Source organism: Diadema antillarum, unplaced genomic scaffold (assembly GCF_040938485.1).
Source record: "Diadema antillarum isolate AM-2024a unplaced genomic scaffold, OU_Dant_1.0 scf00000020, whole genome shotgun sequence".
Lineage (NCBI taxonomy): Eukaryota > Metazoa > Echinodermata > Echinoidea > Diadematoida > Diadematidae > Diadema > Diadema antillarum.
The window spans coordinates 4,126,882-4,146,659 of record NW_027270909.1 but is presented as its reverse complement, the minus strand read 5'-3'; the positions used below and the strand labels follow the sequence as shown (position 1 = coordinate 4,146,659).

Here is a 19,778-nt window from a genome sequence, read left to right as displayed (position 1 = left end):
AAACAGTCTTAAATCCGGACGTACTACCATTACCTGAGGAAACTATTTTGTTTTTAAACAGAAAAGGCATAATAAGGTGTGTTTTTTTTACACTTAAGTGCGTGTCGGTGAGGTTCCTATGAAAAAAAAATCGAGTCATTACGATGATTATTTTATGATAAATTTGACCTCAAACACGGAAAGTTACAGGAACCCAGTAAACTACTGCGTTGAGTAAATGGAACTCTCGTGAAGCTAAAAATGTACACGTAGCTTTGAGACTGAATTCAAGTGTTCAAGACCAACACTTTCATATATACAGGGACCTATACATTACAAGCTTTGCTTTTTAGTAGGTCCCCACATTTCATGTTTGTTAAATTGTCTTCTCTTATATTCTTTGTAATTACGATGCTATGTTCAATCTTATGTTCAATCGATCGTATCATGTTTGATGCTTTGAGATGTGGAACAATAAAATCAAATCAAATCAATCAAGTGTTGTGATCAACCGTAAAATCAATGCAGTCTTATTTTGTTGTTTTTATAGTTGTTTATATCTATGTCTTCTCACTCTAAGTTCGAATCGACCCTCTCTGCTTTTCTTTTCTTTTGAAACATGTTTCTTTTTTAAGTCCTTGCTGTAAGATGTAGAGGCTAATGAGTGCTATGGGTGGTTTCGCTTTGTGTTTTGTTTGTGTGCTTGTTTGCTTGTTTGTTTTTTAAGCTGATTTCTATGTGAAATTCTCATTAAGGACATAATTATGAGACACGACTTCAGTACCAGGATTATCACTTGATTCAGCCATGACAGAGCTTCTCTCAGTTCTTTCGACTACACGATTTTCTTAGAAATATCAGACTTGTCTTATATGTTCGGTATCAACGAAGATAATTTTAAACAAAGCCATAAATGCTTCCTGAAGCTCTGTACATGGATACCATACACAAACTACGTAATCATAGCTTTTTCTGGGTTGGTCACTGTATTTATTTTGTTTTTCTTGTCTATTTTTTTGTTTAATGTTTTCCCTTCATTTATCATCAACAGCTCAGATTGAGTGTTTCTCCGATATGATGCTTTTCCTGATTTTCGGTACACTTTAACTCAGGCACGTGTAGTCAACTCTCCCTAAACTACAAAATTTGGGATCAGCTCCTTCAAACTCTAATGGGCTAGAAAAAAAAAATAGAAATATCCGTGTGGTACTTCGTTAACTTTCAAAAGATGAAACACTGCGAAATGTGCAATTCTCTCCCTGTAAAATCGCGTCTTCATTCCTGTAAGGTTTTTAATTATCACTTTCTTTTGTTTCTCAACAAATGAAATAATTTTGATAATCAACAGCATTCTCGTCAAAATATTCAAAATTAATTTAACAAGGATTAATCCCGTCACAAACGGTTCAGTGAATCACCATTCACCTATTACGATTAAAGTTCAGAGGTTATTCCAGACCTTTTGAAACTGATTGTAAATACATATTCAGAGCATGCATATTGTTACTTCCATCAGTCCTTTCTTTTTTCACGTCAATGCAAAAAGCCTTCAAAAATCAATTTCAAAAACCTGATGCTTCTAAGTCCGTTTGAGTGTTATCACAGTGTTTGAAACCTTCACATGCATAACATCGCGATGATCATTGTTTTGTTTTATCAAATTATGTCAAAGATTTGACATTGACCAGACAATGACATTATTTGAGATTCCCTGCATGCCTGGAGAGACAGGAAACTAATCAGTCCTTACATCAAAAAGTCTCAAATCCGGACGTATTAAGTACCATCTTCTGATGATTTTTTTTTTCCTATAAACACAGGCATAATGCTTTTTAACCTTATTGAGTCATTAAGTTTCGTGTGAATCTCGGGTTTTGCGCTAATTATGTCATTTACGATGATTTAACTTCAGACCTTAAGACTAGTCATGTTTATTCAACACTAAACGGAGCTCGTTTGAAGCTAGAAATGTACATGCAGCCTTAAGATTGAATTTGAATGTTGTGATCAATCTTGAATACGTCCTTATATTGTAAGTATTCTGTATGGCTTCTTACCTTTGGCTTTTGGTATGTTCAGTTTTTTATACTCAAAGCTAATTCATAAAAAGACTTTTCCTCTATGTGAAGAAATCAAAAATAGTTGTTGTTTTTTTTTTACGTTTGCTTCGACTTTTATAAAGAAAAAAAAAACAAGGATAACAAAGACAACAAAACCGAGTACTCGCTGAATGTTCTGTGTATGTATTGTGTTATGATTTTAATGTGAAATTCTCATTATGGACACGACTTGAATGCCAAGCATATTATTTACGATTCGGCCGTTGATTGGAAATAAACTATGATTGAATTGAATTGAATTGAATTGAATTGAATTGAATTGTCATAGAGTTTATCACAATTCTTTCCACTAAAGTGATTTCTGAGAAATTCCAGATTTGTGCATTCCGAACACCGTTTATGCTCGGTATCAACGCAGATGACTTTGAGCATTAAATATAGGAAGGCTTATTAAATCCGCGTACATGTATGGTATACAAACTACTTACATTGCAAGGCGGGTCGGGTAATGCATTCATTATGTTTTTCTTGTCTATGAATTGTTTGTTTATTTTCCATCTGAGAAGATGGCTGGATAGCCCATATTCAGCTATATGCTAAGCTGGTCTTCAATGGGGTCCAGTTGGATGTGAGAAGGGACCACTTCGTCGGCTTAAATACCCTGCTCTTTGCGATGAATAAATGAAGCGGATCTTTTACGTGCATGCGTCGTGACTCTCCCACACACGAGACTTCCATTTTATGTCCTTCCCAGTGGCGGATCTAGATAGAGGCACACCGGGCGCGCGCCCCCTCTTTATTTGTTGTTTAAAAAAAAAAGAAAGAAAGAAAAAGAAAAAAATGACATGAAACCCGGAAGTAGCACAACAGATATTGTTTGCGCCCCACCCCCCTGCCGTCATTTTGGAATTCCTGGATCCGCCCCTACTATCCGAGTAATATTGTATGTCTTCCCATCATTTATCATCAACGTCTCAGATTGAGCGTTTCTCCGATTTGATTATTGTCCTGATTTTGTCTGTACACCTTACCTTACGCATGTATAGAGTCACCTCTCTCTATTATACCCTGCAAAATTTGAGATCAATTCCCTCCACTTCGGAAGGGCTAAAAATAGATTATCTAATGTGATACTTCGTTAAAGGCATAATTTACCATTTGCAGATGAAACAAAACCCCAGCATTATTGCTTTAAAATAGTTCTAAGAAATGTGAGTTAGGGATAGAAACAACCACTGTAAAAATTTGAATCCGTATGATCGATGTTAAGTATAGTTAAATACACAAAATGTGAACAATAATTATAAATAAAAATGTTTCCAGACTAAACCGTCTACAGTTATGGTTTAATGAGAAAAATACTGATATCTCCTTATATTTTCGGCTTTATTGCAAAACTTTTATATGGTAGGATGTTTTGTGATACAACAGACCTACACATGTGCATCAAATGAAATACACTGTATCTTGAACATTTTTTTAAATCACCCACTCCCAAAGGTGAACAGGACCTTTAACTTAACAATAAAAAGAAACTCTGTTTAAATTTAAATCATTTCCCTGTAAAGTCCTACGTTAATTCTGTTTTGTTTGAACCAGTTTCTTTATTTCTCTATTCATACAAATTAAATGACTATGACAAGTCAACGAACAAAAAATCGTCTAAACACTCAAAATAAGATCAATGAAGATTAATCCCTTCTCTATCAATTCAGTAAATCACCATTCACCTGACTATGATAAAAGTAAAACAAAAATGCGAAAGATCTTTTGAAAGTGATTACAAATAGCCTACACACTCAGCGAGTATTTCCGTGCCAAACATGCACACTCTAATGTTTAAAATCTATTTTTTTTTTATATCAGGTGCAAACAAAAGGTAAAACAACAACAACAACCATGTTCAATTTCAAAAACTTCTTGCTTCTCTAGAATTCAGTTTAAGTGTTATGGCAGTCTCTGCAACCTTGTTTTCTTCAAAAAGGAACCGCAACATGACATGTATAACATTGTTAAAAATGATTGTTTTGTTCACATTTGTAGATCCCCACGTGAAGTTGTTGGCGTAGTTGCTTTGCAAGTATAAGACGAATACCAATATGGTTACGAAATTATCTATCATGCATATGATGAATATGAAATGCCTTTATTACACTTAATCAAAATTTTGATTCTTCTTCTGACTATACTTTAAGACTGAATATTAGATTCAGAAATATTGGAAGGGGAAATGGGCGATTTTCTCAATGATTTGTGGAAATACGGAAGTCCTGGGAAAATGAATAACTTTTGGATATGATTAATTCTTCTGATTTTTTTTCCTTTGCTGTCGAAACCAACTCATATGTCACCAAACAGTGCTTCTTTTATCAATAACGTTTATATATATATATATATATATATATATATATATAAACATCAATCACACTTAAATCTATATAATAATTCATGATGATCTCTCTTGTCACTTTCCAATAATTGACATATTAAAAGGTAGACAATAATATTCTCTACCTTATCATAATTACAAATTCTTTAAAGAAATAATGCGAAAGGAAAAGAATTATTGATGAAGAAAATTGACATTGTTTAAAAATAAATTAACCTTTTTTGATTGGACAGATGTTAAAAATGTACAGGTATGACATTTACAGTAGGTGTTTTGAAAAACATAATATTTCATATGTTTCTAATTAAGATTATTCATGATAAGAACAATGAATGTAAGAGAGATTTTGGATCTTTATAGGCAACTGCATGCCTAAAGCTAAAAAAAAAAGTATTAAAGAGCAAAGTGTATCACAAGAGTCGAAAACATCCTAATAAATGCAAAACACATATCTACTTATAATAATTACAAAAACAAAGTTACAAAATAATATTCGCTGCTCTAATAGTGAAATGTGTTCTTCAGAACACAAGGTGATTCAGGAAAAGACAAAAATTGAGGTATATCAACAACATTTTAAGGGGAGAAAAGGAAAACGCGCTAAGCGAAAACTAAAACACGCGTTATGAAAATACACACATGTTGATTAAAAAAAAAAGGATATTGTAAACCAGTTTAACTCTGATTACATCAATGTTGGCAAAAAAACTGTCAAATCAATTTCGACCCCATCTCACTCATTTCAAGAGTTTATTCAATGATAAACGCTGAATCTCCTACAGTGAAATGATAGAAATATCCAATATAGTATGCAATATAACGTATAAAATTATTGCATTTTGGTATATTTTTACTCTATACTTTAGTAATTTGTAAATGATAGATGGTATTCAATTGTTCCAAAATACTTAAATTCACCTATTTTGCTGATGGCACTGTTGTACTAAATTCACATGAAAATGTAAGTACACATATCCTTTTTTTTTTTATTTACCGACTTACAGTTGCTGAATGATTGGTTTAAATGTAACAATGTAACAATACATATCGAATCACGTTCCAAGAGAAAGAAAAATCTTGAAACTTTAATACGATCTGAAATAGAACATTCAAATATTGAAACCTCAAACTGTTAATTTTATCATGGCTTTGTGCCGATGTGGACTGTTTAATTACCCCCGTTTTTCTTGGCCAGTGAAAGCTTGAATGTAACTCTTTTTTTTTTACAAATATAAAAACGCAGACGCTGAGATAGATAATATAATATTTGGGAATTATAAAAATGTTTATCAATAATATTTCTTATGCCTTTGTGGGTTACAAATGGAACCGGGTAACACCAGCAGTGTTACACTTCAGAGAGTGAGTGACCGCTGTCATCGGGTGCCGCCTTCCGGCAATCGTTTAGCCTCTTTACGATCCTTTCCTTATTCAAGATTTATCACGACTCGAAGGGATTTTCCCTCTGCTCGGGACTGGTGAGGTAGAAAAAAAAAAGAGAAGAAGATGAAGATGAAGAAAAACAGCACCTAAGATTTATACGACACAGGAAATATCATCGGTTTGTGAAAATGACGCCTGCAATTACAGTGAATTAGTCCAACTTTCTCTTCCTTTCTGGTAGCATAATTGAAGTCAATGAATATGAAACCTTCTCTGGAAATTTTTACTTGTCGAATCTGATGCCAGATTTTTGACGTCTCGGCACGAAGAAGACCCATTTCGCGTAAATTCATAGTGGCAGGGATTTCCAGATCGTAATTTTGAAAGCAACCTAAGAACATACCATCTTGGCATATCCAAGAGGCCTCATAAACTAGCCTGTCATTTTTTTGTTGGCTGATTTTTTTTTCTTCGCGTTAACAGACTAGTGCCTGCACAAAGGAATTAACAGTTACCCTTGCGGTATCAATGTAGACTTTCTGTTAAAGAACACCGCTGAGAAATAATGAATTTCAACTCGTATAATCATATTTAAAGGTAACAAGATACTCAACGCGGTCCATGTAGTACGTTCAAAGGTGCAACTTTGCATCTTTTAAGGCATCGTTTACCATTTGCAGAAGAAACAAAAACCCAGATTTAGTGCTTTAACATAGTTCTAAAATGTGAGTAAGGGATGGAAACAACCAATATAAAAATTTTGAATCAGTATATTATTAATGTTAAAGGTATTGTTAAATATTCAAAATGTGAATAATAGCTATAAGAATGTTTCTAGACTAAACCGTCTACTGTTATGGTTTAGTGAGAAAAATAGTGATATCTCCTTATATTTTAGGCTTTATTGCGAAATTTTATATGGTAGGATGTTTTGTGATACAACTGACCTACACATATGCATCAAATGTGATATCTTGGACATTTTTATATCATTGCTCCCAATGGTAAACAGTACCTTTAAAGGGCTCACTGGTTTGAATGGTGCAAAATTGCACCCGTAAAGGTGCTAAATCATGTACCTTAAGGTGCAAGGTTGAACATGTTTTTCTTTAAGTGTGTGATAAAGAGGGAAGTGGCTTCTAGGAGAGATTTAGATGGTTCAACATTCACTCCCAATGCATTTAAGGCACTATGTTCTGAAATACAGAGCAAACATGGTATTTAGAGAGATCACACCCAGTGAAAAGTGTCTCTGAATTCAATTAACTTAGTTACAAATCTAGAATCACCCGACATACTGCACAAAACTTTTGGGAGTCATTGAGATGTGTTCATCCTTACTCTCCTGACTATTCTCACTTCGATTAAGTGAAGTTTCATTGATTACAGCATGATGTTGCTAGTCTTACGTCCAGTGAAGAATACTGTGCTCAAAAGCGGTAATAACATATTCCAGGAACGACGATCTAGACAGATTCCTATGAATTTCATTATACACTTTGTCAATAGACCTCAAATCCTCATATTTACATATAATCATCCGCAAAGCATTGAACAACTGACTGAATTTCAATATAGTTTCCGGTCCTGTGTGTCTGATTGAATTAGAAGGCTTTTCATAAATTTTCTAACTCAAAAATTCTCTTTTCAGATGACATGTTATACTGTGCCAAGGAGAAAGGGGAGCGAAAATCAAGAAAAATAAGATATAAAAACATTCCTTTCGTTTTATTGAAGTTCAAAGCCATTGCACGTTTCTCCCCACTAAAAAGCAAAATAATCTTTAACAAACAGCTTTTATGTTCATTCATGTTCATTCATGTTATAGAACATAGAATGATAAACTTAAAGAGTTCCATGAGTTTCACATCGTCTCATGAAGCAGTAAGATTGTCGTATATTGATGTAAATTAGACGAGGTTGTATGGTCATGAACTTTAATGGGAAGAAGTGAAATTCATTGTACAAAACGGAGTCACATCGTTATGTAAAATAATTTTAAAGTTGTATGTAATGATGACTGGTTAAGGGACTGTGGGGGTCAGAGACCTCAAAGGATTAGATTTTGAATCAAAACATGATTTTGCAATGGATAGGCTGCAATAGGCACGTACTGACATTGTATATGACACAAATATGCACGCATGTGCATGTAAAACCTATCACTGCTTCGTTGAAACAAAACTTAATCAAATTTTCGATACCGGTAATTATTGATTAAACCCTGATTCTAATGAAACTTTTATAGCATTTTGATATTCAAACCGTTTTGCGAGAAAACCTTGCATGTATTCCATGAAATGGCTGTTTGCAATCTAAAACATAATGTATAAAGCCTCACATCCAGTGTATCCTTATTAATGTAATCATAGCTTGAAGACCCTTCACTGTCGGAGAAACACTAAAGTCTTCACGTCGATATTGCAGCATCTAGTCCCACGTGTGCGTAGCCGTGTACGCACAGTCCACCATATCACATGCTCGTTATGACTGTATGCTAATGTAGATTTGTGAATGAGAAAGGCAAGACTACTGATTGCTTGATATTTTTTTCAGTTTGTTCTTAAAAGTGAAGGTCAAGTTGTTCCGACATAATTTCCAGGAAATGAGTGCTGAATCACCTTACCATGAGAGCGCTTACGAACTGCGAACATACACGGACCCACCAAAGAGTGTTTCTTATGTACAATTTCTCTTCTTAAATGGATTCACAAACCGCATGGTCTTCTGTTCAATCTCCCACTTCACATTTCCTGCTGGTTTACCGTCATTTCCGACAACTCATACAGAAGCATTCATTCAAGAAGCGTCAGGAAGTTCAAACATGCTTCTATAAACATGTATGCATGACAAGAACATGCAACGTCTATGGATACAGGAGCTATAGTGATACAATGTTCTCTTCTTTACGAGCTTAGAGATGCTCATTTACTTTTTTACCTTTTTCTCTTGGGGAGAGGGGGACCAAGTAACGCAAGGTGCCACATAAGCGCTTGCCCAATTGCCCGGGGCAAGTGAATATCAACGTCGAGCGAGTGTTTTGGAACAATGAGGAAAAAAATACTTGCCCGAATTGAAGCCACCCCCTTCAAACCAACGAAGCCATGCATGCAGCCATACAGATGCCCAAAGATAATGGCTGTTCAGTGATGTAACGCACTTCAATTTTATTTCAGCAATTTTCCAAGACTTACATGAAGAACATCAACACTCCATCCGCCAGCGTACGGGTTTAAGCGGGTGATATCAACGTTTGCTGTTTATTCAAATGATTGTGTTTTATCAAGCTCTAGACTTACAAGTTATTTTCTGTATCATTCTTTGTTATATATATATTTAGACTACTGGGGCAAGTGTTCTTCAACAATTTTGAAATCTGCTTTCCCAAACGAGCAAACCTGGTTTTAATAAGAAAGTTTAACGATAATCGTGGAAATGTGTCATAATTATATACCTCTTTTATAATAATTATCATAACGCAATCAATTCACCTACACTACAAATTTAGAAATATGGCACTAAAAGAATATCTTATATAGCGAAGGTGATATGGCAAGATTAAGGGAAGATTCCGCAGGGATTTCGAGCTAAGATGGCCGTTTGGAAGTCAGTGACTGTCAGAAGGTTTCGAAAGCAAACCCACTGCATACATGCAGAAAACGTACAAATGTGACAGCAACCAATCTTGCAACACACGAAACTGCAACTCGTCTGAAAAGGCATACACAGTATCATCGAAACTTGGAGTTGTTCACTGTCTAATTGCGAAGCTCCAATAAAAGAGTATTGGTTGTTTTGACCTGTGATACAGGTGCTTTAATTAATTCCAATATTGACTTCAAAAAGGCAGTACAATCATGTATTTATAAAGGCTTGTGCTTGGTGTATAAAAGGTAAACCTATTCAAATTTTAGATCGTGAAGTTTGATTTCCAAGATTGGAGTTCAAGTATCGGTATAGGTCTACATAGGCCCTACTTCAAATCTCGTTTTTGTATTTCAAATCCACTACAATGCACTCATATGCTATGCTGCAGATATAATTTAATGGCAATATAGCTGCACATGAAACATTTTCGATTATTGAAAGAACGAAAATTCAAAGAATACTTTCAAAATCACGCTTTTAGAGTTTGCTTGTGGATATGGCAAAAAAGAAATAAATAAATACACTATAACCAATTAATGGAAGTTCTGATTCATCCAGCTAACATTTTAAGTCAATTTCCCGTCATCAGAAGCTGATGAAGCGTCCAGGATAGGTCAGGACATGAAACCGTTCCAAGAATTAAACAATAAACGCAGTGATTTATTATTTTTTTTGCTTTATACACACTAACGTCATCAAACTCTACATCAAACTATTGCTATTGCGACTGGTGTGCCTCCGCCATAATGCATGGTTCTACTAGTAGGTCTACAGTACAGTACAATGTCTTTTGACAATGTGACTGTGATGACAGTTTCACATAACTGGCAAAGTATTGAAATGACAGGTTTGTCACAAATGTGTTGAATGTTCACTTTCCTTGAACTAGGTTTGCTATTATTGTCTTAGAGTGCAGGTACATGTATTTGGGGATTTGAGGATTTCTAATTGACTTTTGAGCTTAGTTTATGTATTGAATAATTTTCAAGGCATGAAGAAAAAGTGTATCTTCAGTATTAAATAGATTTTTTTTTTTCATATTAGCCTCCGGCACCCTTCGGACGGAGGCATAAAAAGCATAGACATTTTCATTTCTGGGACCAATTGAAAAGTGCACGGTCGTGGACTTCATTTTTATTTTGTTTACAGTTGGTGTAAATTTCAGTGTGTGGTGTAACTTGAGTGGATCTTAATAGTATTATGACATTTATCATTTTGGGGGGAGGGGAAGTGGGTGTGGACCAAGTGTTGTTAACAGACAGAGTAGGCCTGTTTGGGATAGCTTATGTCCATACTCAGGCATCCCATCCTGGTGCCTGATGTCTGTTTCAGCATGCATGCTTTGTTTGTACGATGCATATATCTAGTGTGCGACGTAAATAAGACTTTGTTTCTTTGTCCTTCTTAGTCTTATCTTAATTATGAGGGGTTGTCCATTTCAAGCTTAATCGCTTACGATGGTGGCCTCCTGCATTCAATTATCTGTGTTATTTACTGAAAAATATTATACATCCTATTGCACGTTTCTGTATGTACACGTATACTGCTTGATGCAATTGCTTTCGTTTATCTATTTGTGAAATGTTAAATTATCATTTTAAATCACTGTAGGCCCTACTTATTTGAATATTCTTTGTCTTGGTGCTTTTGAAATTTGTATTCAATTCGTATTTGACTTAATGCGGAAATAATTCAAAACAATATTCAAATCAAATCTTATCCTTAAAATGGAAGACACTAATGATGATTTTTAACGATAATTAATAATAACAATAATAATTATTATAATAACAATAACAATAATAATAATTTACAAATTTGATGATTGATTTGGTAATTGCAATTTGGTGATCGTAATGATAATGGTCTCTGCGTCAATTTAGATATGGACATTCCTATTAAATAGGAATTTGATTGATGTGTACGTGGCAAGACAGATGAGCTAAATAGCTTATTAAGGTCATGCAAATAATGTGCGTATTCCCCAGAGGAAAGCCGCGAATGATACATCAGTTTCGGGGGGGGGGGGATCTCCAATGTAATAATACAACGATTTACTCTATAATCCACGTAATTATTACAGCATACTAATAGCTTCATAAAACACTTGTCATGATAACTGTTTTGATATTGCTTGACGCAAAGATTATTGAAATAAATGAAGAACAGCGTGTAAAATATATTTTGTCTTTATAACTATATCATATGCAACGAATTATCAAGCTCTATTGTTCATATTGCTCAAATCACAGGGGGATGAAAGTACCTCATTTCAACGTATTAGGTTATGTGAACGCTTATGTATGTATACATTATGCATATAACCTGAGGGAGTAAGTTGATTAAAGGGGGGCAGGTATACATTGACAGTGAATATAATATACCAATAGCACGATGATGGAATTAAATCTCGATACGTATTGAAAATGGAAAAATCTGTGTTGTGAATATACTTACCTTTTCATAATTTGACGGGAGTGTTGCTCCAACAATAATGTACACTATGTATTTATTTGTATTGTTACTTTACAAAAATTCGACAGTTCCAAGTCAAAGTCGAAGATTGATGGTACACTTTAGGCCCCTTTAGTATAAGTAGATAAACAAATAAATCCATTATGAATTGATTTATCAATTAAAGCGCACAAATCCTCCTGAAAAAAAATGTAGCATTATACATATGCATGTTATATCACAAACACAAAGACACACATCGTCTCATATCGTTCACAATTCGTAATCACGGTACCATCACTGTACACAATCAGAAAATTTCAATTAAGCTGCAGGCGACGCATGTCATTATTTACTCAAATCATGTATCGCAGTATTTTGTCTCTCTTTAATTAAATTCATTTTCGGGCCCCCAAACCTGTTCTGCACTGCAATGGTCTTGGCAAACATTCTCTCTACAGCTGTGGTCCGTCAGTGAGTGCCCGACTACAAGCAATAAATATGGGAAGTCGTACCAAAACATTATCGGAAGGAGAATGATCATTTCTCGCAATATACCTATAGATCTATCCATTAAGATGAGTTTCTGTCATGACGGAGACAAAACTAAGAGAAAAACCGAGATGAACTGCAGCAGAACATCGTATCAACGTAACACCAAAAGAGTTACCTGGAGGATAATGTCATATATTTGGAATTTTCAGGGGGCAAAACACAAATGCACACCCCTTGAGAAGATCTCGGATGATTAAATCACGATAGAAGGTGACTGCGTTGAGGTATACAGTCATGCACAGTGTATGCACACGTATGAGTGAGTACTACACGAATTGCGCTGCGGCAGGGATACACACGATCCGAAAAAAGAGAGGATATAATAATAATAATAACAGCTGATACGCGACCGCTGCATCTACTAGGAAGATGGTAGATGATGAAGACATTCTGAAAAGGTCGGATAAAGGGGAACTCACCCAAAGGCCAGCTAGAATGACTGCAGCGTGATCCCTCTACCGTCGACATACAGACTCAATCATAGGATGAAAATGTAGACGGAGGACCCCCTTAATAAATCCCGGAAAGAAACGTTCCCCCAAAAGCCCAGCAGAGATGGTAGTCCAGACCGGGTCTGCAACGCCGTTTGTGTACGGTGCAGCTGCCGATGCCGATGTGTATTCAACGCACGAAGAGGGAATAATCTTACAGTGCACGCATAACGCGGGAATGTATGCTGGCAGTGGTGACACTGTGAGGAAGAGCCCTCCCTATATTTTTATACGCGCTTGTACTGCTTGTGCGTTGCTTAGTGTGCCTCCACCGTCTCTTGCCTATGCGCCCCTGCGGTTGGCCGTGTATCTATGCCAGGCCCAGCGATGGCAATTATGTTAATGAGCCTGCGCGCGGTAACACTGGAGAGAAGGAGTCGGAGCAAGGAGAAGAGGATGCAGCGCCATAGAAAGCAGAGGCAGCGATGGAATGGCCTTATTGGAAAGCGTCGCCAAGGCAACGGAGACTGTTCTCTATCTTCCCGCAGTCTCAAACGAGCACTAGTCTGGAGACTTACAGACCTCTCTCTGAAAAAAAAAAAAATAACTGCAGCTTGCTGAAGTTTAGATCGCATGTCTTTATATGTAACAGCTCTGTAATTCGCATCAATACATTTATGCCTAATTATGACAACATAACTAAAACGAAAAATGTTATTGGTGTACATGCCATCGCCATTGACAGTGAAATCAACATTTTATTCATGTATTGATAAATCAAACTTCTGAGTTAACTCCTTCCCCCAACACCCCCCCCCCCCCCTCCCCCCCCCCCCCCCCCCCCCCCGCTTGATGTATAAACTTCGGATTTGGCCGGTCCCTTTAGATTTACAATAGGTGATCAGCTAAGGGTGAAAGGGTATTTCCCATGCTGCAATGTGTGAAACGCCTCGTGGAATCCCACATGTTCCACCTCTTTATGGAATCAATTATGTTGCATATTATCATATGGATGAAAATTGTTGAGTGCTGGCCCGGCCCACAGCACAGTCATACACCAGTCCAATGGACATTATAAACAACTACACAAACCCAGCAGAAAAACGAACAGCAATCAAGAATTACAAACAGTAAAATTAAATACCACAGATAATAAACACGGAAATAAACTACAAAAACATGCATGGTAAACACTGACCAAAATGCGGTGGTAAAGAAATCAAAGAAAAGACGGGGGAAACTAAGGACACGTGTGTCATAGAGACGCAAAAACACAATGATGTATGAGAAACACAGAACCTAACATCTAGTATTCTGTACAAGCTTGCACTTTTTTCGTGGATGGGAGGGGGAGGCTGGAACAGGGGACGTTTAAAGTTAAAGACGGTATGCCCATAGAGAGCACACGGACATCATGGGAGTTGGAAAAAAAACAAACCCGTGATATTTATTATGTTATGTTTGTTCACCCACCGTCTTAGAACGAAGACATATTTTCATCACGACGGCCGGCGTGGCTGGAGAATGGAGTTTATCACGAAAGATGTTGAATGACATTCACTTAATACAATCATATCAATCGATCTTTACCGTATCTACCTGGCGAATGTGGCTTGTTAACAACGACTTGTAATGGAAGAAAAAGAGTTGAGCCAATCAATTCTTTGTTGGTTATGTTGATGAGCAGATCGAAATCACACAGTTAATAACATTTCATTGAAATTGAACATGATGAGCAGAAGAGTGGAAACGAGAATAACGCGACAGCAGGTATCACCTATATGTTATGCAAATAAGCCGAAGTTATATGTTGTCACCATGCAAGTTTTCCATTGACCGGTCACACATACAATCACGTCTTCATGGTAGAAGTACCCTTTAAATTGCTTGATGAAAAAATAAGAAATCATATAATTAATCATAGCATCAAATGATCGTAAAACAGTATTTACTGAGTCTAATGACTTTATTGGACCAGAGAGTTGTAGGTTCCAAATCATTAGAGAACCAATGATATAATTTTATGGCGATATTCTCTCGCACATGTGCCAAATGGAAAGTTTCGCGGTACTGAAATCATCACCTGTCCTTGTTTACTTATTTATTTGTTAACTTAAACATGGTATATCTGTCATTGTCATATTCGATTTTGACTAATCCCATGCAGTTCATTTTCTCTACTTTTACTTATTTACAAAGTAAGGTCTACTTCAGTAAAGAATGCCATTTTCACTTCACATACAATCTCGCAATTATCAAAAATCGGTAACAATCTCTTGAGATGGATGATTTCTTGCGAAAGTGGTTTTGAAAGATTTGAAAATTGAGTTACGTCAGTGATATTCAAATACTAAAGACATGACGCATTATAAAGTCTGTAATAGGCTTCCAAGAAAGTCATCGTCGCTATAGAACGAGAAACATAACATGCCAATTCCCAAAGAACATAACATAACTACATTTATTCCAACATAGACATGGTTAACAACATAACACACCATCGCAGGACTAACAACACCTAGTTAGCCAAATTGTTGTTGAGTGATAATTCTGGTATTTTAAAGTTTCCCAATAAAATCTAGGAATGAATGACCTCTGACATGTATAAGTATATGGCCTATCGGCTTCAAAGTAGGCGTCTGGGTGAGGTATAGATGGTCCTTCTTAACAATTATTAAAAAAAAAAAACTTTCCGGTACATTTTATAAAAATCTCTCAACAGATACTAGATAGACAAAACCTCCACACAATAAAATTTCTGGTATGAGATAGACGTTCTTTAAGAATACGTCATGGAAAGGGCAAGATAACATTCGTGCAGCGGGTAGAATGACAAAACAACGGTATTGACCTATAGTCACATGATACAAATGACCTCACTGGTTGGGGTCATGAAGACAGCATGGTCTCGCGTACTCTACCACTGTAAATGACAGCTATACGTCACAATTGATCCTGCGACACTTATTTCTCATATGAAATATCTGCACGCTAAGGGCATATGAAAGGAAATACCCACAAACTTAGCCCTAACCCTAATTCTGTCCTTGGAGAAAATAAGACCGAAGCCGGAGCAACTGTCGCGTGAGCAAATGTCGTGTCACCACAGCCATGAGAGAGGTTCATATCCCTCGTGTAACTCTAAAAAAAGCGACCGGAAAACAGTCTTTTGCCCCATTAATACAATAATGCTTATTGCTAGAGTCTTCTCACAGATAACATCATGCAACACTAACAGGCATCCCCAGCCCATCTTATCTCTACTTCAATTAGAAGACTAAAGCCATGTAGACAGATTACGCTATATTTTTATTTGAAGAAAATTAATCATTGAATCAGATTTCATCAAAATAAGCCCAAACTTGATGAGAGTGTAACTCTTAAAAGTCACATGTTTTATTTAAACATGAGTATCGGTCATTGCCGTCACCGTATAACGTTATGACTCGCCAAAGAGATTAATGTTATCTCTTTACATTTCTCTCTCTGTAGGCCCTATACATGCTTTTTAATTTGCTTTCACCACATTGAACCTTCTGCGAGTCCAATAACATGAAAAATGGGTCTAAACACATTTTGCTAACACGGTCACTTTGAAATTCAAAATTGGGCCTGAATACATGGTTAAAGAAAAGTTGAACCATCTTTTTTTTTACTTTTTTAATTTACCACCCCAATTTAGCAAATCACCTAAAAATTTACTTGATTCAGTATATTTCAGAAAAAAAACTGTACTAAATAGTTTAATCGAAGTATATAATATTCTTCGCATTTAATTCATCGCAAACAAAGATGAATGTAGGAAAAATATGTATATTCACTCGCAAGTTGGTCTGTACACGGGATGGCATTATTGCCTTAAACTCAAATATAATATATTATATTGAGTAAATGCAGAAATATCAGAAGAGCACTTCAGAGAAGTTTGATGAAAGACGGACAATCTATTCAACAATTTTAAAAGATTTGGTACAGCTATCGCTGGATGGGAAGGCTAAATACAGCAATTCGTGGTATCACGCATTTTATGGACGACAAAAACATGAAGACCAACAGAAATATAATTCAACATTCATTCGTTTTTTGAGCATAATAAAAGAGCATGCACGTATAGTGATCGCTTTCAGAAGGCAGGGGGAACATTACCTTCTGCATAAGTATGTTAGTAACAAGTGAAAGGAATGTGTACTTTTCATGAAATTATTATGAATGTGTGGATATTCTTTGCATTTTCTTTAAATCGTTGTCTATGACGTCATGTGTGATTCATTCATCTGTTGATTTCCGAGGTGAAACTATAGATATCCCTGACATTATTTTGAATGGACTGTCCAATTTCCTCAAATTTTACTCCTTTACATTCTCCTTTAAGTGATTCACTAAAATGCAACACTTAACTCCATTGCTGCTTCTTAAAAGCTCACTTATTTTCTCAGTTTCTTGGACATGAGTTATACAACCTTTTTATGAATTGTTGGCGAAACTGTTTTCTAATTTCATACAATCTATATTTCAAAATAACTTACAAATAAATTTGGCTTGTAGATATTATTTACATGACACATTTTCTTTTACTAACTTTCGTCATTCATATGGTATTACTAGCAGTGAATATCTCTTTCGCATCAATTCGTATAAAGGCAGTTTGAATAATATGTCACCACTGACTGTTAAGGGAGCACTTTCCTTTTCCATAATCTATTATCTTTATTATGATAACGATAATACATTTTGTATATGATATTTTCTATAGCGCATTTCTTAGTAAGCTGATCAATGCACTTTACATCCAAATTCAAAGTCAAAGGGAAAATAAAAACTTCTCAAATTCGTTTTAAATATTGAAACTGAGGGTGATAGACGAAGTTTCCTTGGCAAGGTATTCCATGCCTTTGGCCCACAAAATAAGAAACCATGCTCACCAACATTTAAACCAAATGTCGACATGATCTTATTTTGAAATGAGTAAAATGTGACATATATTTCAAAACTTGTTGCACTACTTGATCTCTGTTACTTGTGTGTCATTCCTTTGTTGTTGATGTTGTTGTTTTCAACGAAATCATGTAAACGAGGTCATCGAGTGTGAGGAACTGAACGAAATCTTTGCTATTAAATTTTTAAAAATTAAATGAAAGTTACATAACTTTCTTCAAATGTGAATAAACTTAATTCTCTCAACGTGTTTGCGTTTGAGTTATATCAGCATTCAGATTTTGTTTTCATAAAACGAGTGACTACATGCACCCAGCACAGTAAAAGAAACCTCAATAAAGGTGCAAAAATATGATAATGACAGACGTATTAAAAGCTGTTGTTCCCCCCACGGCTATTATCACCCAGACAGTTGAATGTAACTTTCATACTGTTTGTAGCAAAAATGTATAAAGATGATATCAGTTTGATTTGATACCGTTCATGTAAATGCTCTCAAAATTACAATGGCAACTAATACATCAAGGAGTTCATCGTATACCAGAGTTTTGTATATTTGTACAAAATAATTAACGGGATGAACCAGCGTTATCTCATACAATTAGTTGCTTTAACATACATACCTTTTCATATACGTTATGCCATTAATTGTTCCTTGTTTATAAATACACCCAAAACGGATTACTTTAAGAACTCCTTTCATTATCAAGCTCTAAACATGTGGAACAATTTGCCAATTAGAAATTTCATTCGACATGCGCAGTCATTGTTTGTTTTCAAGAAAAATTGTGCAATGTACTTAGCATGATTGACAGGCTGTGAATGATAGAGGTATGGTAAATATATTAAATTGAACTGATCGGTGTGTATAATTTGTGTTACATATCAATAAGTCCATTATGAATTTCGTTATTTTTTCCTTCAGTATTAAGGACTGATAGTGAAGTCCGAAGTACACCAAGTTGCAATTGTAATGATGTTTGATTTTTTTTTTTCGTATTTGAGTATCTGAGGTCGATTTGTAGTACAGGTTATTTCATTGTTTGTATTTTGTTTCGATGTCATGACTTTTTATCTGTATAGGCCTACATAATAATGTGAGCAGGGCTCTTTGGCAGAACGATTAACCAACTGAAAGGACTACCCTCCTAAATGAATATTGAAATAAATAAATACAATATACTCCTTGAACAAACGACACACAACAAATTATAAATGAATGAAATAGATATGGATCATGTTGTTTTTGTTTATGTCGTCATTGAATTGCCAAGTGCCGAAAAGTTATATACGATGAATCAATAGACCAATACTTTCTCTTTTCATCAGTAAATACCAAGACAAGTTATTATCTGAGAACATTCTGAATTATTCTTTCAATCAGGTCGAAGCAATGTTTTTCAAATACCAGAGTTTGTGTTGTGACGATTTTCCACTGTGATTTGAATGTTACTTGTAGTTTCAGTACGTTGTGCCGAAAAAAAAAGAAAACTGCAGGCAAGTGTTCAGGGCAAAAGTAAATTTACTCTGCTTCAAATTTGTTTTGTAGTATTTCCTCCAATCTTTGCCCCAAGCTGTAAAGGTCGACTTAGTTATAATTTATAAACGATATGGTAAAGGGGCGTTTTCACAGAGAATTATGTAAATTCCGTGAATTCAGTAAGATATACTGAAATGTGTATTGAATGCTTCAGGAAAATGGCATATTTCACTTACAAGAATTCAAATTTTAAAAATGAAAAAAAAAAGAAGGCAGCCGACCCTTTCAAACAAGAATTCTCTTAAATAAAGAAGTAGACTATAAGATGTACAGAACGTTGCAAGGCTTTAAGGCGCCAGGAAGAAAAAACAGTTTTTATTTTTTTCCTTGTTTTTTTTTAATATTTTGTTGCTTGTTTGTCTGTTTGTTTAGTGGTAAGAGATAATTAATATGCACACCAAAAT

General features: G+C 35.4%; 1 protein-coding gene across 1 annotated transcript in view; it reads right to left on the bottom strand.

Moving 5' to 3' along the window:
* Positions 1-13,024, bottom strand: part of LOC139729930 (regulator of G-protein signaling rgs-2-like) — a 38,714-nt gene extending 25,690 nt beyond the window's left edge. Inside the window, exon 1 of the mRNA XM_071640852.1 lies at positions 12,888-13,024. Within this exon, the coding sequence (XP_071496953.1) occupies positions 12,888-12,936 (49 nt within the window). The 5' untranslated portion in view covers positions 12,937-13,024. The remainder of the gene's footprint in view (positions 1-12,887) is intronic.
* Between the last annotated feature and the right edge of the window lie 6,754 nt (positions 13,025-19,778).